Consider the following 25,050-nt stretch of genomic DNA (forward strand, 5'->3'; position numbering starts at 1 on the left):
TGCGATATAGGTCGACTGTCAGTTCTCCATTTACGTGTCTTATCCATATATCTAGGAATTCCACTTTGTCTGGGGAAAAGTTGTGAGTGAATTTCAGATTTTTGTCCGCCAAATTGAGCCATTCTATGAATTCCTTTAATAGATTTTCCGTCCCTGACCAGATGAAGAACACATCGTCTATAAATCTGTGCCATCTAGAGATGTTCTCAAAGAAGGGCGCGATTTCGTTGTAGATATTCTTGCGCTCAAATTCTCCCATATATATGTTAGCTATACTGGGGGCACAAGAGGCCCCCATGCTAACTCCTTTGACTTGATGGTATACCTCACTGCCGAATTCAATTGTTTTGTAGAACCATTCTCAAGCAATCTAGAATGAAGGTGTCGGGTCTGGAGACTGGTGTTCTTGCTAGGAGTGCTGCCACAGATTCCATTGCTTTATCTTGTGAGATATTTGTGTATATGGATTCTATATCACATGTCACAAGCAGTTGGGTAGCATTATTGAATGGAGAATGTTCAAGGACTTTAATCATGTGCCCAGTGTCCTTGATGTAAGAGGCATATGTGGTAGTGAGGGGGCACAGGAAGGAGTCTAAATATTTTGAGAGGGATTCCGTACTGGAGTTTATAGAGGCTACTATCGGTCTCAGGGGTGGGTCCAATGTGTTCTTATGTGTTTTTGTTTCTCTGCCCATGCGCCCACACCTGCATGCAATTTCCGAGCCGCTTTTAAAACGTTTCCCAAGATGACAAACCTCTCTCCCTGGGACTAGTCCCAAGAACCCTCGGTCGCGGCAACAGCTGATTATGGACAAGGTAAGAAACCGTTTGAAGGCATGCTCCGTTTTCGCGCCTACCTGCACTTTGGCTATGTTATCGCACGAAACGCTTGCAACCGTCATGCAATCCGCGCCTCTTTAAGCGTAATGCACAACTTAGTTTTATGCCAATATTTACCTTTGGCATCTCTTTGAATATATCTAGCCTTTTTTCTTACGGCAACCCATATTATCTTTTAAGGCTCTGTGACAAATATCCTCAACCTTGGGCTAAAAATCAAGGAACCCACAGTAGCGGCAATAAAACGTTTAAACATAAGGTACGATCAAAACGAGTGCTTTAGAAAACGAACAGGTCGTCATACCTCAAAGCGCTTTGTCATCGCCACTTAAAATAAGCTTTACAAATAATAAGAGCTTGTAACTAGATGCGCATATTATGGCACCGCTTATATTGCCACGTCAACCTTAAAATAAAGATTGATCAGCAATCTTAACGTTTAGTGCAGTAAAATACCATCAGGCAGCAACATTAACAAATGTGCTACGTCTGCATAGTCGTAAATTGCTTTAATAGTGTTGTAAAACCCCAAACCGTAATATAGCATATAAAGGCTTCATATTTGCCCTCAAGTAAAAAATAAAAAATCTGACCATCAGAATAGTCATGGATTTGCGCAAAGCTGTGGCAAAAAAGTTCTGTTTTAAAATTAACGAATTTGTGGATACTCCAGTGTAATGTGCAACAAAATAGAGTAAAATATCTCGGTCTTGTCTCTTCTAGTATACAATTAAAGGCGCACTGAAACATTTTACAAGAGTCTAAAACATCTATAATTACATACGACCAGGTATTTTATATAAACTGTTTACATGGTCACATCTAACTGTTGTGTAGCAAATGGCTAGATACTCAATAGGTCATCTCTGTTATTTATACAGAATACATGCCATCCTTACGGAAGCTCTTTGTCTCTTGAAAATACGGTCTCCATAACTTGTAGACCCTGCGCCATAATCAGAGGTAATATAGCGTGACCTATATGGCATTTCTCAACGTTACTTTATGCTAACAGATAATCACGAAAGTTCTTTTGCCTTTCCAGTTCTTGCCTTAACTAAAGACTGACCAGGATCTGTCCCATTACACACTCAGTGTCTACATAGATCACATCATAGGTAAATCCTTCTAACCTCCATGTCAATACCACAAATCAGCACTTTATTATATATCCTATAAGCACTGCATGCATTTAACGGGACCACTTCTTGGGTGCATAAAATACAAAGGGAATAACTAGGTTCTGATTTTCTCCTTTCCACTGTTGGATTCTCAATTCTCTGGTCTATCCAATCTCAACTCTTCATAAGGAGTTTATGTTAGCTATGAGCATTTAGTTGTTATTATTAAAGTGTAGATATGTATTTATATGATGCCACTGATTGAGAATGTTATATAAAGAAGCAATAGGAATATTGACATTTACATGTTTTTTTTTTTTTTTGTGTACTTTTTACTTTTCAGAAATTTGTCTGATGCCCTCAATCAGAGGGCACTCTCAATGTTTTGTTTTTCATGAAAGTATGTATGTAAACTTGATTAATTCTCCGCTGATTACATAATGAACAATTTAGTTGTAAAAATGTGTCTAAAAAATTCTTTTAAAAAAAATGTAAAAATATTAATAAACTTGTTTGAATAATACCATATAGTTTCTCTCTTTGGCATCTCTCACACAAACTGATTAGATTTACTCAATGTAAAAAAGAAATATAGGTCCCTACTGAGGTTTTGTACTTTTTGCTTGGTTTGTCTCTCCCCCTCTGGACCTAAAATTACCTGGGAGAACTCTTTCTTACTTTATTAGGTTTTGCCTCGCCAAAAAGATGCGCTCTGCGCATCTTTTTCGGCGCAGGCGAAAACCTGATGAGAACTGTAGTGTGCTTTAGCTCGGCCCTCGTCATTGATTGGCTGGCTCCGTAAACGGAGCCTTGCCATTGGACGAGGGGCCTGTCCGTCAATGCCGGACCAGACACGGGGGCGTTCCCGACATTCTTTGGCTTTTGCCGACGTCACGCGACGCCGGGAACGCCCCCGTGTCTGGTCCGGCATTGCCGGCACTTCTGCGTCTCTCCTGCCCCGTGACTGGCCGGCCGGCCAATCCTAGCGCGGCCGGCCGGAAGTGCCCGCCCCCCGCAGCCCGGGGAAGAAGGAGAGGAAGACGGCAAGCACTATGGCGGCGCCCGCGGGGAGACCGGAGAAGTGCCTCTCCAACCTGCCGCTCTAGCTGATTCACAGCATCCCTCCAGCTCTCAGGCCGTGCAATCAGGCTCTCGACGCTGCCTGCCGCAGGTCACACCGCCCTCCCGACAGCCCAGCCCGCCTCAGATCGGAGTGAAGTGCAAATCAATATGGTAATTACATTCCGTCATTTTTATTAAAATCTCTGTTCAGAGATTTTGGCATTTGCGGAAATAGTATTTCATCACACGAATAATATAAAGCAGTGTTTTTAAATCAAAGTTTATTTTAACATGCATGGCCTCGCGTTTTACCATCTCTACACCTACGCCAAAGATCTTTCAAGATCTGACGCCCTACAATCTTTTCACTCCAATGTGAGATTCTCAGCATGTAAATGATTCTCTAAAACGGCAGTTTAAACCAATGCCTGCAGCTCTACCCCTTTTCTCTTCTGACCAGACCTGGTTGCTAGTGGAATGAGTTATCACGCGCTGCAGGCGGCATGAAAACACCCAAGTGCGATTGGTCTTTTGGCCCTTAGGTTCGTCTCTGTTAATGGGAACTATGCTGGCCTTTTTAGAAGGTTAAGTGGGCGTTTTGTTTAGGTTAATTTGCAGTTGGACTATTTAGTCTGACTGCCGGGTGCAGGAGAGTGGGGCGGCAGTATACCTTTTGCGGGTACCCCACCGACGTCTGAATCTTAATACGCGCAACCGGCTACTTAGCATTCTTTGGCATTTTACTACTTTGGAGGCCTGTCTTTCGTCAGGGCGTGTCTGGAATATGACAGTTACTGCAGAGCTCGTGAGGTAGTGGGCGCCCTTGTTTCGGTTTCACGTTAAAAACTGATGTAGTACGAGCCTGCTTTACTTGGGGACAGCAATTCCACAATTGGTGCAGCTGCCTGTTTCAATAGGCTGGGCCATATTGCTGACAAAATCGTATGTTTTTTTTAGATGCACAGTTTTACTCGCGGTGTTACTTTAAGCTCCTTTATAAGTGCATGCGAGTGTCGTGGAATCAAAGATGGATTAAGAGTCCTTTTCTAAACCTCCGCTGGCCTTTGTTACCGTTGGTCACTGGAGCCTGTTTCACGTATGGGTTGCTTAGCCTTCAAAGCATTTGCCTTCTGAGCTGCAGCTAAGCCGAGGAGAAGATGCCTTTCTTGCTTATGTTACTTCGACCCGCCGTGGATTGGTCTGGGTAATGGGGTTATAAAATGCAAACCTTTCCCTCTTCTATCCCTGACAGCAGGGACGTCAGAGGAAGAGAAGTGGCCGTAACACAGCTGCGAGAAGAGGGAAGAAAAGAGAGAAGTGTTGGCACTTGCACCTCTCACCATGAAGTGCATCCTGGGGCGCGCCCTGGCCTTCCAGCTGGCCCTCTGCGTGTGCCTGGCCCAACAACAGCGTGAGTTTGTCTACTGTGTGCTCTCACTCCAGGGGGGGGGGGGGCACTCATTCAGGGGCGCACCTAGGGTGCCAGGGACCCTAAAGCAAGTAAGGGGGGATGGGGTCCCGTCCTCTGGTTTGGTAGTTATAAAAAACACTTTAATTGGGATTAAGTGGGGCAGTCACGCCCATGGGCCTCGGTGTCACTGCACCTGCTGCTCTCAGTGATAGCAACGCCAGTTTGGCGACCCCCTGCGCACTTAATATCGTCTCTGCTGCCCGGATGCCCACCGGAAGGAACAGGAGACCCTGCTGTTTGGGTAGTAAAATATAAATAATCAGGGTTCAGTGGCCCCTCGCGACTCTCGCCCTGGTGTCACTGCACCTGCTGCACCATCAATATCTACGCCTCTGCCTATCCAACCCCGGGGCTGTCGCTCCTCTGCTCAGTCACTGTAGGCGCTACTGTCATAGGGTGTCCGCCTCATTCCATGTCATGGCAGTCACTGTTTACATTCATCTGCTGTCATGACATCGTAATGTATTCTGGGAGTTACAGTCCAGATTTGCTTCAATTGAAGAAATGAGTTGTTCAGAACTGATGCCTGGTATTTGAGGGTGAAAAGTTCATGACTGGAAACCGTGTCCGTGATGACGTAGAGTGAGGTGGTCTCCCTGACGGTCATATCACAGGGGTCGTCACAACTCTGTCAATCAGGGATGTCACTGCTTGAGCTGGCACCAGTCTCTGCTGTCACTAGAGCTTGTGTGTTTTCTCTATGCTGAATCTTGGTACTTGACGTGCTCACCCATGGGCCGTCACTGCTGTTTGTCTGCCCACAGGTGCCATCACTGCTTGGTGCCGTCTCAGTTCTTTCAAGGGTGTCTACTCTGACTCGGCTCTCACCACAGTCACTGTTCTGCCCACACAATGGAAATTGCCTTCTTTCTACTTACACCCATGACATCTTTTTACTTTCTTTCCACCCCAGGGCTGTCACCGGCTGCCTCTACGGTCCCCTCACACTCAGGGTTGTCACTGCTGTTCGTTCACACCCAAAGCTGCGTGTGTTTTCCACTGACACTCACTGTTAAGTTCAGTCACTGCACTCTGCTCACTGCGGGGTTTTGCCGGTCTTGTTCGTGTGGTTGACTCTGCTTTCCTTATCTCGGCGTTGTCACTAGTGTCCGTTCACACGTGGGCAGTGGCTGCTGTGTTTCACACTCAGGTCAGGCGGTTGACTCATATTGTATTGCAGCATTTATATAGCGCTTATATGGGGCGCTGAAACGCTTCCCTCATGGGTCGCATGCTACACGGTGCAGGTTGTGTGGTTGGGAGGATTTTGTCCAACTCATAACTTTGCCCCCTTTAACCCTGTTTATTTTCTCTTTTCCTTCCTTCCTTCATTGACCCCCCCCCCCCCCCCCCCCTCCCCTTTTTGTCCGTCCCATGGTTCGGCCCAATGCGTTCCTGAGGTGCATCGACTTGAAATAATGAAGATTGATTTACTTTATTTAAAATTTCAGAGGCTGCTTTACAACAGTTGTGATCCGCTGTGGTTAGTGTTTCCAATGTCCATGTTGTGTATGGAGACCACCGAGCTGCAGTTAATGTGGGAGAGGATGTGGCATAACTGCCAGAGCTGCTGACTTTGGAGCCAGGGAACCAGGTTCGAGTCTCAGCGCTGGCTCAACATCCTGTGATTCTGGGCAAATCACTTATTCTCCCCGTGCCTAACAAAAATGAATGTATCCTTGTGTAACATAACTGGTGCTCGTGTAAAGCCTCGAATACCCTCAGGTGGAGTTTGTGCTATATAAAACGGCCCCCTCAAAAAACGTGTTATGGAATGCAGCGCCTAGCAGTGTGTTGGAAGATGAGGCATGCAGGCTGTATTCTCATTTTTGTTGTTATTTTCCTTGTTCTGGACCCTAGTGGTGTGCTCATTTTCGTATGAATTACTGTATTACTCGAAGGAGTGTATTTTATTCTATTGTAGATAATGAATTCTGAGAGGAGCGGGACTACGAAGATTAATAAATGTTTTATATTTTTTTACTTTCTATGTCTGTCTGTTACATGGTTACAAGACGGGGGATCTTAAATGATTTTATATCTATGTATTTTATGGTCCCTGCCCTTTCCCAGCCTGTCCTCTCCCAGCCTGTCCTCTCCCAGCCTGTCCACTTCCAGCCTGTCCTTTCCCAGCCTGTCCTTTCCCAGCCTTTAAACTTCCAGCCTGTCCACTTCCAGCCTGCCCTCTCCCAACCTGCCCTCTCCCAACCTGCCCTCTCCCAACCTGCCCTCTCCCAACCTGCCCTCTCCCAGACTGTCCCCTCCCTGCCCTCTCCCAGCCTGCCCTCTCCCGGCCTGTCCCCTCCCTGCCCTCTCCCAGCCTGTCCCCTCCCTGCTCTCTCCCAGCCTGTCCTCTCCCTGCCTTTTGTCGTGTCCCGGCGGCAGCAGGCAGCAGCGTGCACTGCGTCCCCGAAGTAACAGCCCTAAAGCAAGCAAGAAGTACGCCCCCCTCCCACCAATCCCTGTTAGGTAGTGGAAACTGTCCAAACTGGGGTGCAGACAGCCCCTCTCACCTTTCGGCCTGGTACCACTGCACCAGCCGCACTACTTCCCGAACTGACCGTTCTCCACTTCAGCCCCGTCTAAATTACAATTCATGCTTGTGACCCTTTTGCCTGCTTGTGCTTGTTTTCATGACCCTGTTGCCTGCTTGTGCCTCCGTGTGCCCCTGTTGCCTGCTTGTGCCTCCGTGTGCCCCTGTTGCCTGCTTGTGCCTCAGTGTGCCCCTGTTGCCTGCTTGTGCCTCCGTGTGCCCCTGTCGCCTGCTTGTGCCTCAGTTTTCGTGCCCCTGTTGCCTGCTTGTGCCTCTGTGTGCCCCTGTTGCATGCTTGTGCCTCCGTGTGCCCCTGTTGCCTGCTTGTGCCTCCGTGTGCCCCTGTTGCCTGCTTGTGCCTCTGTGTGCCCCTGTTGCCTGCTTGTGCCTCTGTGTGCCCCTGTTGCCTGCTTGTGCCTCCGTGTGCCCCTGTTGCCTGCTTGTGCCTCCGTGTGCCCCTGTTGCCTGCTTGTGCCTCCGTGTGCCCCTGTTGCCTGCTTGTGCCTCCGTGTGCGCCTGTTGCCTGCTTGTGCCTCCGTGTGCCCCTATTGCCTGCTTGTGCCTCCGTGTGCCCCCGTTGCCTGCTTGTGCCTCCGTGTGCCCTGTTGCCTGCTTGTGCCTCCGTGTGCCCCTGTTGCCTGCTTGTGCCTCCGTGTGCCCCTGTTGCCTGCTTGTGCCTCCGTGTGCCCCTGTTGCCTGCTTGTGCCTCCGTGTGCCCCTGTTGCCTGCTTGTGCCTCCGTGTGCCCCTGTTGCCTGCTTGTGCCTCCATGTGCCCCTGTTGCCTGCTTGTGCTGTGTGGGTGTGTGTGGAGGGCTCTGTGTGGCTGTGTGTGTAGGAAGCTTTGTGTGGCTGTGTGTGTGGGGGACTTTGTGTGGCTGTGTGTGTAGGGCTCTGTGTGGCTGTGTGTGTGGGGGGATCTGTGTGGGTGTGTGTGTGGGGGGGGCTCTGTGTGTGTTTGTGTGTGTCATTTGCGAGAGATAAAGCTAGTGGCATTGTAAATGACAATGCCATTATTTATGTTAAAAAAAACATAAATAAAAATAATGTCAAGAGCAATGCCAATAGCTCTAACTTTAACAAAGGCAAAACCATTGCATTGTAAATGCTTGTTTACTTTACTTTACAAAACAATGTCACAGTCAAGATTTTACTCTCCTGTCTTAATCAGACTTTAACAGGCAAGTTTCAATCGGAACAAACGTATTCCAGATTCCAATGTAAAAAGACTTTGTTGAAGGATGCCTGGCTGCAAGGATGATGCTAGGCAGACAGCAGATCAGCTCCAAAAGGATGATATAGAGCTGGGACTCCGACAGAGACCAGAAGCCTCTGATCTCCACCTCAATCCATAAGGGATGCATCAGTCACCAGTGTCAGTTCTGGGTGAGGAGATGTCTGCCATTGACCCAAACGAAGTACAGCAACCACCACTGCAGATCTTTTGAACTCTCCTTTGAAATTTGGACATGGTCAGAGAGGTACCCTTGATGTTGGGTCCACTGCGACTTCAGATCCCAATGCAGAGCCGGTACACGCCACCTGGTGTGTTTGACCAGCAGGATGCAGGAGGCCATTAGTCCCAGAGTTGACCTCACAAATCCAGGATTGAGGCTGAAATATCGGGAGCATAGCCGGACTGTCCTGGTTGGGGGGAGGCGGTAACAGCGAGGTGGATGGTTTCTATGGCCTCTGTCTCGAAACTGCTAGGCACCTTGATGAGGCCGAGTTGGATATCGGTATTGGGTACTCCGACTGAAATGGCAAAAGGAACAGTAGGATTGACGTGGGTGGTGAGGTCAGGGCAGATGAGCCCTGGTAGTGCACTGTGGCCCTGTTTTCCGTGGAGCACTCCAGAGAGAAAGCTGCCTTGCCCTCGAAGAGGAGAGTCCCATCAAAGGGCTGGTCCATAAGGGACGACTGTACATCATTGGAAAAAACCTGTAAAAAATACTAGTACCAATGGCTCGTCAAATGGAATCAAAGGTGTTTAGGCCACAAAGATTTCTGAACTGAGCAGCGTCCAAGCCATACTGTATAACTTGTGTCATGACAGGGTGAAGTTCTTCTGGAACTCCCAGGAGGACTTGGACAACCATGTCACAAAGAGTGTAAGAATAACAACCCACAGGTAACTGGCATGAAGAATTGAAATGCAAGATTAGTGGAAGAAAATACGCTCTTCCCAAAGGTCTCCACTCTCTTGGACTCCCTATCTGGCGGGGAAAGAGTTGTCAGAATGGTATTTGGGTTCATCAGACTTGTAGAAGCCTGCACCACTAAGCTCTCAGAAGAGGAAAAGGAGGGTTGCCGGGGCCGGTCGAGGTGAAGTTGCCGGGGCCGGTCGGTGTCACCTCGCAATTTGACAATCAACCCAGATGGGGGAGTGGCTGGGAGGCTGTAGGAAGTGGACTATTTATGTAGTGCACATAAGGGGTACACTGAGCAAATAATCCAGAGGACTCTTTTTACTTTACAGGGTCTTTCTTTAAAAATCCCAAATGCTCTCTTTATGGCAGTGTGGTCGAGCAGTTTATGCTTCTCAAAGGAGAGTGTTAGGCATTTGTTGCACAAACATGTCCATAAATGAGGCATACACTTAACAAGGAAATCCGACACCAATTTAGAAAAATAAAAGATTTTTATATTAATTTACACACCAAGCTCTTCGGGATCAGGAAAGTAGTTTGAGTCAGTGATTTTCAGAAACAGAAAATACAGCTGTCTGATTTGAGGCATGAGCCTCAAACACGGTAAGGTTATCCTATGGGAGAAACATACACTGAATAGGTATACTTGTAATCAAGTTACAGGGTAGTCATTCTGGACTTAAGGTAAGTTGGGGCCAAGGGCCTTAGAACCACCAGCAGTTCCGTTTTACCTACCCTGGTGTGTCTGGGTGCAGAGGTGCTGATCGCAAGGGTAGCCTCAAATGCTATGGCTTAAGTCTATGGAGAAACATGTAACAAGAAAAAGGCTGCAAGTAGGGACTGTGGGGCAAGTCCGGCAGAACCCAAAATGGGGCTCAGCTGTTGAGGGTCTCTGGTGCAAGGGTGCCCCATTGGTAGGCTCGGACTCGGGCTGTTGGGCTCGGGTGCAGAGGTGTTTTGTTAGGCAGGTCGCTTGTGTTTGAGGCTCCCACTAATTATGTCGACCTGGAGATGGGTACAAAACAGGTCAACAGGGCCACTATCAATGATTGCCTCTCTGATGCAGACATCCTACTTCGGTAGGTCTGCCTTGGCATTGTTGGTGTCTGTGCTGAACACTTAACAAGCCTAGGCTGCTGCAAGGGCTCCGGTACTCCAGTATTGATGATGGAGGGCTCCTGGAGGGTCTAGCGTATTGAAACATGCTGGAGAGACAGGGCTGACTACAGGGAGCTTTAGGAACCTTCTCCAGGGCTGCTGCTGCCTCTGTGTACCCGGTGGACAGAACGTTAAACCGAAGACTACGGTTGGTGCCTGCAGGCAAGTGGATCCCACACTTCCAGGGAGATGCTGGCTGGTTGGCGAAGTACTGCAGCACTCCAAGGCACTGGAGGATGCACAGCTGCAGGATGAGTCGGGTCCTGTAAAAGTCAGGATAGAAGCAGGCAGCAATGTTTGGCGCCAAAGTGCACAGCTAGGTCTACAGTTGTCGTGTCTTCAGCTCTTCTGTGTCCTTCTTTCAGGCAACACATCTTAGTTCCTGGTGTCAGGAGGTCTCCTAAACACTAACATTAGGGGTTTGAAGGGGAGTGAAGGGTAGTAGCTAATGGGCTACTTACCCATGGGGTCACTACACTTCCTGTGGGGAATGGGCATAACCCAGTTCAAGAGTTCCTAATTCCACCAAAACCAAGATGGTAGACCCCCCCCCCCCCCTCCCCCCTTCTGCGTGGGGCACATCAGGTAGCCCACCTTAGTGGTGTAAATAGCCTAGTGGTGCAACACACCTGCTTGCATGGCTAATTTCCCAATTTCCCACAGGCCCTGGTGGCAAATGGGCCTCATGAGTGGCATCGCCCAGGTCTAAGGGAAGCGAGGGTCACATATCAAAGGCGGCAGGGGCGTTGAAGCCCCTTGGCCTTGATATGCTAAAACACCTTCCTCCGGAGCAGGCATTGTTCCTGGCTTCAGAGTGTGGGTTCTCACCTGCAGAGGGGAGAAACTGGTCTAGGGCGACAGGCTGGATGATACCAGTCAGCTAGAACACTAGACCCTGGTAAGTTTCTCAGGGGCCACCTCTAAAGTGCCCTCTGGGTGCATGTCATAATACATTGTGCACTGGCAACAGTACAGGGTTATTAAGACACAGTGTTTGATACCAAACACCATAGGTTTTGATGACACCATTCCAGTAGCTTGGAAACTCGTAATGACCAGTGCCCAGTACATATACTTAAGATGGCTTCCCTGTTCACTTGTCTTGCCTACATTGATCAGTGCTTGTTTATGTTAGACATCCACAGAACCTGAGGATTGGAGCTAGCGGGCGAGTCTCATATCATTTTCGGTGTCACTCTTGTGCTAGTGTGAGGTTCATTACATTTTCATAGGTTTATTTTTACATGTCAACAGCCATGCAGCGTACCGCCTTTAAAGAAACGCAATGTGTAGGCATGAACCTAACTGAAGCTGCATACAGCAGCTTTGAACGACAGGATCCAGGACAAGGAGGTGCCAGATGCATACACACACTGGAGCAAAGAGGTGCTGGATACACAGACAACACTAATGCCAGGGCAAAAAGGGGTTAGGGATGTGTTGAACATTGCAGCTTTGACTGGCAGGAACAACAACTATGATCACACACTAGGACAAGAAGGTAGTAGATGCACGCATAGTAGATGCACGCATAACACGGAGGCTTGGCCATAGAGGTGCTAGAGTCATTTTGAACACAGAAGCTTTGACTAGTTGCTACAGAACTATGTGTACAGACTACAACAAGGAGTTGCTACTTGCAGACACTACACTGCTGCTTGGATGGGGATGTATTCCAAAAAGTGGTATCAAGGGAGAGGGCCATTACTCGCCTTTATGTTTAAAGTCACAATACACAGGTTCAGTGCATGAGGTCAAGGCAATATCAAACAATGCGACTGACACCAAGAGTTAGTCACCTTTACGACACTGCAGTTGTACCAGATTAGTCTCGAAGTCCAGTGGCTGGATGACCACATCTACAAAGTTGAACTGGCCCTAAAAGGGAGAAAACATGCTTAGAGGAAATTCAAAAATACAGGCATAGAAGTTGACTGTTTACAACCCAGTAAGTCAAACTAAAGGAAGACAAACACTTCGCCCTCTAGATTGGGCTTTTTGCTGAAATTCAAAGACCTGGAGTCCTACAGAAAGAAAGCGAGCCCAAACATCTCCAGCAGTGTGAAGGAAGTACTACGACTTCCCAAAGTGAAGGAGGAATCACGATCCAGTACAAGTAGATCTGTAGAAAGTAGGAAAATCCTTATTATGCGCTGGCTTAGAAGCCCCTTTGGGCCTTAACTTCAGTAGAGAAAAGGGACCGCCTGATTCGTGTAGGAGTATTTAAAGAAACAAGAGGGCCCTTCATGCCTAGAATTATCCTCTGGAAATCTAGATATATATACCAGAGGTTCACAAGGGACTCATTTGCTATGTTAAACCCTAATAATGTTTTATAAGAGTAGTGGGTAGTTAAAGGAACACTTAATGTAAACAAATCCACTAGTGCTTCTACATAATACGGAGGAATGTATTCATACCTGTAAAGCATTGCACTATCTATAAATAATATTAAGAAAGTTTTGATAGATCAAAAGATGTGCAGTGTTCATTGGTGATCGCACAGTGAAAAAGTAAGAAAAATGTGAAGCGGTGTGTTTAAATAAGTGGCGATCAAGAGGCTACTGGGCAGGTAGACTGCAAACATTTCTACCCCAAATATATGGAAATTAAGGTATCGGGGGTCACTGGCCTGTATGTTAGCCTGATGACCGTGTTACAAACATCTGACATCAGGTTTAAGATTAGCATCAGGACTACAAGAATAGAGGTTCAACAAAATGTGAGAAGAATTTTAAAAACCTTAAAAAAAATTAGCACCCATTGGAATTCTTGTGTAAAAATAGTGCAGCAAAAAAACAAACAAACAAAAAAAAAAAGATTTACACTTGTCTATACACAGTAGAATGTTGTACTGGTATGAATAAATACTATGATCGGATATAGAAGAGCCAATGGGTTTGTTTACATTAAGTGTTATTTGCTTACACAGTTTTCCAATCAAAATGAATACGCTTTAACATAACAAGTGCGTTATAAACCACTATTATATACATTGTTCACATGTAAAGAAAACTTTTCACTTACCCATTCAGCCAACCATCCTTCTAGAAAACGTTTACAAGGTTTATAGTGTATGTCAAATGTGGGATATGAAACTGAATATCAGGGAATAAATATTGCGGTGAGACGAGAAGCAGGATTAAGAGACAATTAATTAATGTGGAAGATACAGGCCTCTAAAGGTTTCTTCGCTCTCTTGTTTCTCTTTGAAAGCAGTTTGTATTGCTTTTTGGAAGCAAATTATGAAATGACAGACTCATTTACATATTTTTGCTAGTCTTCATTCCAAGAAGAGTACTTCTGATAAACCCCACCAAGTAATTTTTCTTCAACTTGACTTGTCAGTTGGGAAGTTCTTTCTTTGGCATAAATTTGGTCCACCATTCATGAACAAGGTGGAATCTTCCTGCAGGCATGCGCTTGGCTACACAGAGATGATTTTCTGCACAGAATGCCCACTGGGCTGTTTCTGGCAGATTATAGCATTTGTAAATGCTTTGCTTCAGAAACGACTACATGGAGTACTCTTTTATGCTAGTACATTGTGAACCAACCAGTAGTCTACTAGCAGCTATACCTCACATTATTGTGAGGTAAATGGACAACTCTGCTTCATAAAGGTCAGTGAAACTTGTAGGGACCAGTGCAGCATTCCCGGTCCTTTCGCAAACAGACATTTGTGGCTTCCACCCTACCAGGGTGGGAAGTGGGATAAGCAAACGTCTTCATATTTTCATATTTTTAGTAGGTTTCCTATTCATTATGATTAGTATTTTGCAGACCTCAAATCATTATTCTGGTCTTTGCTTTCTTAATTTGGATGTCTTTTTGGTGCATCTTTCTCACTAACTGTGTACGTGGTTTTGTGCTACATGAAATCGAATCGCCTGTCGCTAACCAAACTGCTGTTGGCCTGACACCAGTTCATGGTACATCTTGACTGACTTTTATAAAAGAAGAACAGCAGTGCCAAAAGCATACTGTCTGCACACCTGAAGGTATTCAGAATTTTCTTGGGAGCTCAGCTCATCACATTAAACCTTCGCAGGCATGAGTGAATGGCTGTTCGAACCAGATTCCTTCAGAGTTGTATTTCAGCCAACTATGTCAAACGTATGCAGAAGGATCTAAACAGTATTCATTGTCTCCTGATGGACTGTGTTTTTTCAGTTATGTGAGAAATAACTGCAGCGGATTATCATGAGAAGTTTTGCAAATCATGTCCGCGGTGGGACTTATGAGTGATGTTCCTTCGAGCCAGTCCGGCAGATTTAACAAGGCTTTGTTAAAAACATATTTTGTTTTGAGAAGATTGAATCACTGACGTGGGGTCTTCAGCTATACATATTTTTTAAGCAGAAGAATGAGGTTGTTCTTTTTATCAATATACGTCCGTTAGCTGCCTAGGGCAAGGATGAAAAAGCAAAGGGACTCACAATGCAGTAAACAAGGCAAACTGCTCTTTTGAAATGTAAATTTGAGGCAGATACCTTTCCTAATTTGAGCCTTTGTACTGTAAACGTTATTAAGTTGATTCATGATTCACCTTTTCCCTTGGGTTTGAGGTCTGTAGCAGCACTCATGGAGATTACACTTCACAGTCCGGTGTCATCAATAGTTGATTTAAACATGGTTTATCTTTTGCTCCAGTGCTGTGCACTTCTATTTCTCTATACTAAATTTGCTATCCACAAATAACCAGGTCTTCCACTTTGCAATCTTACCATTTTCTTTACGAGAATGAATATCTTTTCGTGTTAAGAAAGTCCTTTCTTGACATCAATATCATCCTGATAATTTTCTAAAAATCTAAAGATCATGGTTCCTTTGTGCACTGAACCATAAACAAGGCAGTTTTCTATGTATGCAAGTGAGGTCCCTTTTCTTCCACCCGAGAGGCGATGATTTCCACCCCCTCAGGTCTATATGGCAGCCTTCCATTGAAGATGCATAGAATCCCGAGACATTGCATATAGAAGTCTTAGGCACAGTTCTTCACGCTTGTATTATTACAACTTTTGGAGATTCCCTTCTGTGAGTGAAGTCAGGTTGCTATATCCTCTTTGTTCATAGTTCCAGGTCTTAAAGGTTAATAGCTTCCTGCCTCAATGTGATCACTGTAATTTATCGGGCCTTTCACCTTCCTGTGGCCTTAGTGTTTAGTAACCTAATGTTTCAGAGGCTGGAGAGGACACATTGATAATGTGGACTAACACCCTTTGATGTGTGTTTGCTGCTATACAGTGAATCATACCTTGATAGTTCCAAGTTTGAAAAATTCTCCAGAGTCATTGTAGATCATGTTTACAAAGTTGTTTCCTATGTGCCTCTTCTTGTTGCTGCGATGCGGATCCACTTCCTTATTTGGCATCAAGGTGGCAATGTGAAAAATAACTGCAAAAATAGCAAAGGGAAAATAAAAATCATTAACACAGCCAATGGGTTACTGTGACAATCAACAGCCCCTTCTCTATACATTGTAACTGCTACTCTTGAAGACAAATTCCCACAGTTCTCTGTTCAATCTGGAGTCAAAGCAGTAAGCAGTCATGCATTATTTAGCATAGGTCATCCACATTACAAATAACTAATGGCAAAGTAACCAGAAAAAAATATATTTTTTAAATAGTACTAGATGATTAGTCAATGACTAACTCGGAAAAGTACAGAGAAGCTCACACGCACAATATACTATTTCGACTATCTGGCAATAATTAATACAAACGGAAGGAATAGATATATGATTTATTATGTTCCAGTGCAGTGAGCAGGTCCTGGAATTTACTTTGGCATCAAAAGCCTAAGAGCCTACCTTGCATAATGTCATCATGCCAGCAGTAGGTGAACTGCCCGTCGTCACCAAACTCATCCAGCCCACCAAGGAAAATCTTATCCGGTTGTGTGTCACGGAGCTCGATGAGCTTCCCAAGGCCGGTGAGGAACTCTGTGTACCTGTAGGAGCCATGTTCATTCGAGAGGATAGCTCTTTCATTGGTGGCCTTTAATATCAAGGAGAAAGGCTTCAGATTATATATAAGAAATGACATCTTGAATCACTGGTTAGCCTTTTGTTTAAACTACTGATCAATTTAAAATTGCAGTCAAGTGGCAAACACTCAGCAAGTACTGCACTGCCATACTTTTCAAGGCTGGAGAAGCAAATGGACGGCCTCCATAATGTCATTTTACTTGGCAGAAAGGTTTAAATTCCAACAGTGACAACTATAGGTAAAAGTCTTTGTACCCAACATGCTATATAGAATGTTCCGATGTATGTCTTAATGTTCAACCTGCTCTTGCCCAGTTCTTACCTGTCCTTCGCCAACATACAAGACTCCGATCTTGTGGGTGTCGTACGATGGAATCTGGTCCAACAATTTCACAGACCTTTCAAATGTCTGTAAAAGAAGAAGCACTGAGCTTAACAGATGAAAGAAGAAATACTTGCTTTCGGCAATAAAGAACTAAAAAGGAAGCTTTCCGAATTAAGTAGAAGGAAGCAGACACAAGACTAATGGTTGAATGGTGAATTCTGCTAATGAAGTCATGGCAGATGCAGGTAGGCCTTTCAACAGAATCTAGCCATGCATGTTTTTACAAAAGGACTACTTTCAACACAAACAGTTGCTGAATGTATCAGTTGTTTGCTGACCGGCAGAAGAGGCACGGTATACCATCAGTGCTTCCTCTACACTGTGAAGGAGGACTAGTTTGCATGAGTGTTATTCTGGTCCATTCTCACTGACATCCCAATGAAGTGGACAGAAAGGTAATAGAGAATCCCAGGTCTCCATGGTCATAGAAACACGTGCAGATGTTAACATATATTAGAGGTTTTGTAGAACTCTTCGAGTTGTCTTGCGGCCTACACCTACTCACCAGACAGATGTTGTAAAGCTGGAGACTTGTGCACTCTATGTTGTACTGTGATTGAAGTGGCATTGCTGTACACATCTCAGTGTCGTACCCTGCAATATGGTGATGCTGAGCAAACGCAATCCTGTAATAAGCATCGCAGTGGTGGAGTTGCACATGCACTGCTATAAAATACATTGCAGATGCAGTGCTGTACAGGCCCACCTGTTTAGGTTTCGTGTAAGCTCTTGTTCTGGTTTCGTTCTTGTTCAATACTTGCGAAGTGGATAGGAGGGAAGTGATAATAGGTTGAATGATATACATACATGCAAATTGTCAGTGAGTTTATTCCAAAGTCATACAACCAACACAGCAAGAATATTCAGACACCTACAGTAAAACAGCTGTATTTAACAGGAAGAAAGAGCCAGGATGCATCCTGCCCTACCTGGTTGTTCGGCACCAACAAAGGCCGGTTTGATTCGTCTCCGAATAAAGGCGAGTGGAAGAGCTGCAAAAACACAAAGCTGGAAAAAAGATTAAAATGTCTAATTTGCTGCTGCTTGTGAGGCAGGTAAGTAAACATCTACGCTTCATAATTACTATAAAAAGAAGTAAACTTCAACTGTGCACTTGACAACGGTCTTTCTACAAGTACACATCCTCGACAACACCCTACCCCACACCCTCTAGCAGAAACAAATCTATTGCTAATCTTGCAATGCCGAGGACACAGGTATATCTATTACACATTAGGCATCAAGAAAAATATTCTTTAAACATTAATGGAGTAATTTAGACTATGGTACATATTGCACCAGGTCAGCAAAAGCAAGGGCCTCTTCCTTCCCTGCATCAGGTTGCTGGTAATATGCCAGTCCGAATGAAGTGCTTATGGCAAAACTAAAATGACAGCTGACTAAGATGCCTGCCTGTTGCTACTTTAGTTTTGCTTTGTAGGACCAAAAACGACAGGGGTGAGGGGGGTTCCTTTAGCACACACAAAAAAGCCACCAGTGCATAGTTCATTAATAGGCATCAGACTACCAGGACTCAAGAGATTAACAGAATCTATATGCATGAAGAAAATAAATGTATGGATATAACTAATAAAGCTATGTCAATGAGTGAGCCCCCAGAGAAAATACAAACTACTTTCTAATGTTGAGGTCACAAATCCTGAGCTTACCTTGGGTCTATTCCAGGCACCTTTTCAGCTTTACTTTTACTTCTGCTCTTGAATGCATCTTTTTCGATTCTCTTACCCCTCCGGGAAGGCTCGGAATCTGAGATGGTATGACCTCTGGGACGGTAGCCATTTGGAGACTGCACAGACTGCGGATGCAATGCGGCATTCCCACTGTCGCCGGGGACAGCCATGCTGTCAGTTTCCAATGAGGCGGGAGAGCTAGCGATCCCCTCTTCCAAATGAAGAACCGGAGGGGCAGACTGAGCATCTGTGCTGAGGCTTTCAGCCGCAGATTGGTCAGTCATTCCTTGCTGGAGCCTGTCCGTTGCATCTTTGACGAGCTCATGCAAAGTCTGAAGTTCGGGGGAGGAACTGGATTTACTTAGAGTCTGAGAAGGTTGGAAGGAGAGCTCTCCCAGAGCGGTTTCAGATGATGCAGCAATGGCTCTTTCAATGGGAATGCCAACAGCGGCTACTGTCTCAGGCTGAAGGGACTTGTCTTCTTGGCTGGAGACAGAAGACGACTAAACAAAAACACCATGAACAAAAATGAGATGGGGGGTGTTTGCAGCAAATTAGCACAAGCCACACCTACTTAAAAATATTTTTAAATAAACAAGATGAGCAGGCAAACACTTCACAAGAGGAGCTGGGACCTTCATGGTTTCTGATCTGATGCTTTCTGGCGAAGGTCTATTGAATCTATGCTTCATAAGGCTATTTCACACATCTTTTACGTTTGGCTACTATACTGAGTCTATGCCATGAGTTCTACATAATATGCCCTTTAACTGCAGTATGTAGAAAGCTGTCTCTGTATACACTATACCAAGCATTTGTTGTACACACCCAGTCAGCAAATGAATTCACACAATCAAAGACTGAACTTCAGACCAATTATTTTTGTATAAAAATATTCTTTTACTTATTTTATATCCTAGAACCAAGCAAGCCTGGAATAGGTAAGTGATAAATACTTTGCAGTAAATATACAGTTGTAATACCGTTTGGATTGTAATTGTACATGCATTTTGTTTTGACTTACAGTATTGTTACTGAGAAATGAAATACTTAGTAAATACAGTACATATACTTTGTATAGGAATTTTAGTAAAATTACAGGCAAATTACTTGTGAGAACTTTTCTTACACAGGACATTTCCTGTAAACAGGTAAGTAAAATCGTTTTTGTTAGTTAGTACAATTTTAAAGAATTTCTTTAGATTTTCCAACTTCACACTTAGAAACTTTTTTTTATAGAAAAACAGTCAATGTTATCCCATGGCGGAAAATAGTGTCATCGGTTTAAGGGTAAGTACTTTGTTGTGGGATTTGATGTTCTGGGGTTAGACTCAGGGGTCACCCAATGTCGAGGGTGCACTCTTGATACACCTTCAGCTGCACTAGGGCGGCCGGATGCAGAGTGCCGAGGCCCATTGCTATCCATTGGGGGATAGGGGGCCTCCGGTTGGTGGCTGGTGACGAGCAGGCCACTGGGTTGTGGGAGCAAAGCACCTGGACTTAAGCTCAGGGCAAATGGGGGTTTAGGCCAGCACAAAAGTTACACCCTCAGCGGCACTGGGACGGCCGGGTGCAGAGTGCTCTTTTGGCGTCTGAAGCCCTGTAACTTTCAATGTGGAGTCTCTGGTTTGCAAAAGCACTGCAGGCTCGGGACGAAGGTCTTGTGGGTGCGACCACCACTTGGAGAGGTAAGTTGGGATCTTGGGGGTTGGTTACGCACCATTGGTTGGGCCATCCAAGGCAGTCTGGTGCAGGGGTGCCTTTTAGGGTCGGATCTTCTTACCAGCTTCTGGTCGCGGTTGGGGGTGCATTCCGGTTTGAGGCTGCAGGCGTCGGCTTGATGCTTGAGGCGGGCCAAGGGTCGCCGGATTGCTGGTCAGGATCGCATGTGGGACCTCCTCTTGTTGTTGGGCCACTCGAACTCGTGCCATGGGCATCTGGTGCCGAGTGGTGCAAACTCGCGGATCCTTGCAGAGCTGGAGTCTGTTGTTTGAACAAATCCAGTGTTCACAGGAGACAGATTCTTTGGGATCGAAGGGAGGCAGGTCCTCAGGGTTTTTGGAGGTTGCTGGCTGCAGGACACACCAGAATTTCGCTGGAGCAGGTTCGAGGTGGGGAAAGGCCAGTAGGGCAGGGGCCAAGTCAGTGGGCGTCCTCCTCTAGTTAGCTTTGGCACAGCTGTCAAGTTCTTCTTTTCTTCTGGTTTCTTGTCTGCTGAAGCAAGGTTTAAGGGTACCCCAAAATACTATAATTAGGCGTGTTACAGGTAGGTAAAAGGTTGGGACCAATGGGGTGGGTACACCTCCTATTCTGCCACTCTCCATTGGGAGGGGGGCATAAGCCTATCCCTGGTTGGCTGGGTCCCCCATCTGCAAGATGAGTTGTGCTTCACCTTGCCTCCCCAACCTGAGGGGTGGAGTTGGCAGAGGTGGGCACACCTCTCTTCCTCACTTGGTTTCCCGCCGGTTCTCCCGCCCGAAGTGTGGGTCAGAACCAGTGGGGACCAGTTGCTGAAAGCAGCAAGCGGCCTGGGGAATCTCACAAAGACAGCAAGCCTTTGAAGCTTCCGCTTTGTGGACCCTGCCCATCCTGGGGGAGGAGGCTTGGCACCTCATCCCAGGATGCGCATTGTTTCTCGCCCCAGACAGCACCAGGCTACTACCCCAGAGGTCCAGAGACATTTCTGTTGGTGGCAGCTGAAAGCAGCCACTCAGCTTGGACACTAATGGTAGGTCGGTTTTCAGGGGGAATCTCTAAGATGCCCTCTGTGCGTCGGTTTAATGTGCTGAGAAGTTAGATATCAAACTTCTCAGTTTTTAGTGCAGCCATTATGGTGCTGTGGAGTTCGTAATAATAAACTCCCAGCACCATATGCTCTTAATGGCAGTACTGCACTTACAATGTCTAGGAAATCAACTTCGACACTGTAGGAGTACAGGGCTCATGTGCCTGTACCCTCACCACTGGTATATGGCACCCAGCTAGACAGGTGACTGATCTATGCGAGGGCAGTGGGTTGTAGGCATGACACACAAGGATGTGTGCCATGTCGACTCTTCATTTTGTTCTGCACCAAGACATGCAGCCTGCAAAAGCAGTGTGTAAGCATAATGGTACAGGGCCTCTAAGGGTGGCGCAATAAGGGATGCAGCCCTTAGAGGTCTTCCCTGGTCACAGTGCCATGGGTACCCATGGTACCATCTACCAGGGGCTGGCCTGTGGCCAGAGATGCCAATTGGTTCCGTTTTTGAGAAAGAACACAGGCCCTGGGACCCTGACTGGCAGGGACCCAAGGCACATCAAGTCAAAGTGCATCAGTAGTCTGGCAAAAAGTGTGTGTGTGTGTGTTTGTGGGGGGGGGGCTGGTGGGGGGGGGTTGTTAGTCAGAAGAGCGATGACGTTTCTTCGACTTATTGTGCTTACCTGACGACTTCGATCCTGAGGAGTGAAGTGATGTCGACTCCCGGAGCGATGATGGCTCCGCCCCGCGACCGGTCCCTCGACCTCCGTCCGGACCGGGACCTCTCACGGCGCGGGGCCGCCTGCCGGAGCTCGAGCCGCTTGCGGGACCGCTCCCGCCTAGCTTTCGAGGTTAAGGCCCAACAGTCGGAGCAGCTCTTGTCGTCATGATCGACGCAGAGACAGTGGAGGCACCGTCGGTGAGGGTTGGTGACAGACATCAGCCGGTCGCAGTCCGCACAAGGTTTAAAACCTGGCATCCCTACCGGCACCGATCGGAGTCGAAGACTCGAAAAATGATCAAAAACATCTCAAAAAAGTTTAGTCAAAAAGTGACTAAAGGTACCACTTTTTCCGGATCTGCGGCGCAGAAAAAAAGAAGAACTGACGTCAGCATGCGGAGGCGGCGTCTAAGTACTCAGACGACGTCATCACGGGCCCCACGACCGACGCGGAGCCGCAGACGACGTCTACCGACGCGCAAGGGTACTGCTACGCAAAAATGTCCGGATCCAGTCTGACGCCTGGGGATATTTTAAGGTAAGGAATCTAATACTAACCTTTTTCTTTTTTCTTTCAGATGTGCATGTAAACGTGCAGTACATTTTAACATTGCTGCAGACTTGAATATTTTATTTCTCATCTGTTACTTTCTTAATAAGTAAACGTGTTTTGAAAAATAATTTGTGTAAGCTACTGGATTCTGCAAAATTCACAATCGGGTCGGACTGAAAAAAAATATTATCTCTAAAAAAAAATACATTTCTAAAGACTATAAAATGATGTAAAAAATAAACTGGATATCCGGTACACCCCCACAGCCTTGTACAATCTTAAATCATAGTTTTTAAATAGTTTATTCTGTAAGGTGCAATCAAATGTGCCCCTTTGTCATCCAAGATACAATTTTCTCCACTCTCTTCCTTACAGAAAGAAAGTTTGCCCAATGCATGCCTAAGAGATACAAATAAGCCTCACTGGTTTGGAGTTCTGAAATAAAGGTACAAACACAAGTTACATTACATATACATTACCCTAGTCGGTACAAAAGTACAGTTCAAAAACTACGTCAGCTGCAGCGCTTGATAAACGAGTAAGTAAACTAGTTACTTCTCTATGGCAAGATGTGCCAATCTCCTGCAGCTTGCACATCGAGAAATATCCCATGGTGCAAGAAGAGTTGCAGACATGTTATCAGCACTATGGACTGCATATCAGAGCTTGGGTAAGGAGTGGATCCGTGAATGAGGGGTCCAGAGGTTATGATAAGCTCATACAGTCGCCAACCGCTCCCGTGCCCATTCTAGTGAAATTCGCTGCACCACATAATGAAGAGCGATTTAAAGAAATCATTAAGCCAAATGCGTAACCTAATCCATACCAAGAGATTGCAAATTTTAAAAATCAAGGGCTTTGTTTTATGTGTTCATATCTAAGTATTGCCACCAAATTCCTGGCTGTTTAGTTTCACAAGGAAAGTGACTTGGTGCCTGTGATTCATCTCCCAAAGACTGCTGAATGACACTTTGAAAAGTGGGCTTTCTCATGCGAAGATTCTAAAGGGAAGCTAGGTCATGCAGCGTTCATGCCAAACTGTTGGAGCAAGCATTGTGTTTCACAACCGAGGCAGCTAGTCATGGTCGGCAGAAGCCTAAGAGGGAAGTTGCAAGGACCTGCACATCTGCTGTTTACAATATCTTCATGAGTGGAAAATGCAAAGACTGAGGTCCATTATCCAATCCTCTTACGGCTCTCTGGAGGCATAGCATATATAGCGTGTGTTAATCATTTACAGAGAACTAGCAGTTAAGTTTAGGACACAGCTTAACCCCTTCGATGCTTATGACGAGCTCAGCTCGTCATGAGGCACTATGGAGCTGTGCTCATGACGAGCTCAGCTCGTCATAACTGCCGCGGTCCTCCCAAGCGCGGGTAATTCCCCGCCTGTGCAGGGGATCTATTGGAGTGGGCGGAGTCGTGACGAGCCCATCTCGTCATGAGCACAGCACCACTGTGCAGCATGACAAGCTGGGCTCTTCATGAGAACTGCGGCGCCGCGTGCGGCCCCTCCCCCTCTGCACCGCGGGGGAATTAGCCCTGCGTGGAAGGGGTTACACAATATGTTTATAGTATGAAATGGCATCAAGAGGTTTTAAATTAACACTATTCAATGAACACACTCTGCCATGGACTTTCTTGCCCTAAACACCATATGCCGGTCCAGCTGCAGTTCCCTTACCACAGCCATCTGTACCGAAGGTGCATTCCTTTACAAATGCCTACCATTTCTCTTGCACAACCCCAGCACCCCACCACATACACGGCCCTTCATCGCTCTTGGCACCACATCGCCACTCATGGCACCTTAACTAACCTCCTCATCACCTGCTTCCTCATCATACATGCCATTGAATCCTGGGACCTGTAACATAACCTTTTCCTGGGCCTTCTCTTCTTGACCAAGACCTAGCTCAGCCCGACATGTGCCCCAAACATTTTAATGACTATCCCTATGTAACCGGGCCGAGGGGCCGATCCCCCTTTCACCCCGGAGTGTGTCTAAACTCTGTGACCCCCCCCTCTTCTCTCCGCAGGTGGCCGAATCCTCGAATTGGGCCCCGGGGGCGGTCCAGTATAGTTGTGATGAGGACGACCTAGAACACGGCCCCTTTAACTGGCACGGTGCAGGTGATGAGGAGGAGGGACTGACCTTCCCTTTAAAAGAAGCACGAAACCAGGACCAGGTGTGTCTATACACCGGAGGAGTGGTCAGAGAGGTGCAGAGTGGAGGAGCGGCGTGGAGCAGAGGATTCGAGTGGAGTGCGGAGCGTAGAGAAGAAGAGACGGAGAGAAGAGGAGAATACAGGAATCGCGGATTTCCAGGGAGAGCGAGTACAGAGGGACTCTACGAACCCGCGGGGACATCCCAACCAGCCCGGAGCAAGACGGCCGAGGAAGAGTCCGACGAGCGAGAGAACGACGGAATAACGGTCAGGGGAGCACCGGAGAGCGGAGAGGAGGAAGACCCCAGCTACCAAGAGCCAGACGGGTTGCTGAGACAGGCGGCCCCCACGATCCCAGGAGGGCACCGGACCCACGATCCGCCCAGCCACTCCCCCGGAGGGGCGTGGCTAACAGAGGTACGGGGTCGGGTCACTGGGTGGTTGAGGTTGGGGAAGGGACGACC

The 25,050-nt window shown here is 46.5% G+C and overlaps 1 protein-coding gene across 4 annotated transcripts in view; it reads right to left on the reverse strand.

Annotated features, from left to right (window-relative positions):
- TSC2 (TSC complex subunit 2) overlaps window positions 1–25,050 on the reverse strand; it is a 196,984-nt gene that overhangs the window by 15,724 nt on the left and 156,210 nt on the right. For all 4 annotated transcript variants that reach the window (XM_086940493.1, XM_086940494.1, XM_086940496.1 and 1 more), the window contains 6 exons: window positions 18,384–18,907; window positions 17,643–17,721; window positions 16,651–16,737; window positions 16,152–16,338; window positions 15,594–15,733; window positions 12,136–12,214 (listed from right to left, as the gene is read on the reverse strand). In XM_086940493.1, the coding sequence (XP_086796619.1) occupies window positions 12,136–12,214; window positions 15,594–15,733; window positions 16,152–16,338; window positions 16,651–16,737; window positions 17,643–17,721; window positions 18,384–18,907 (1,096 nt within the window). The remainder of the gene's footprint in view (window positions 1–12,135; window positions 12,215–15,593; window positions 15,734–16,151; window positions 16,339–16,650; window positions 16,738–17,642; window positions 17,722–18,383; window positions 18,908–25,050) is intronic.

Source organism: Lissotriton vulgaris, chromosome 10 (assembly GCF_964263255.1).
Source record: "Lissotriton vulgaris chromosome 10, aLisVul1.2, whole genome shotgun sequence".
Lineage (NCBI taxonomy): Eukaryota > Metazoa > Chordata > Amphibia > Caudata > Salamandridae > Lissotriton > Lissotriton vulgaris.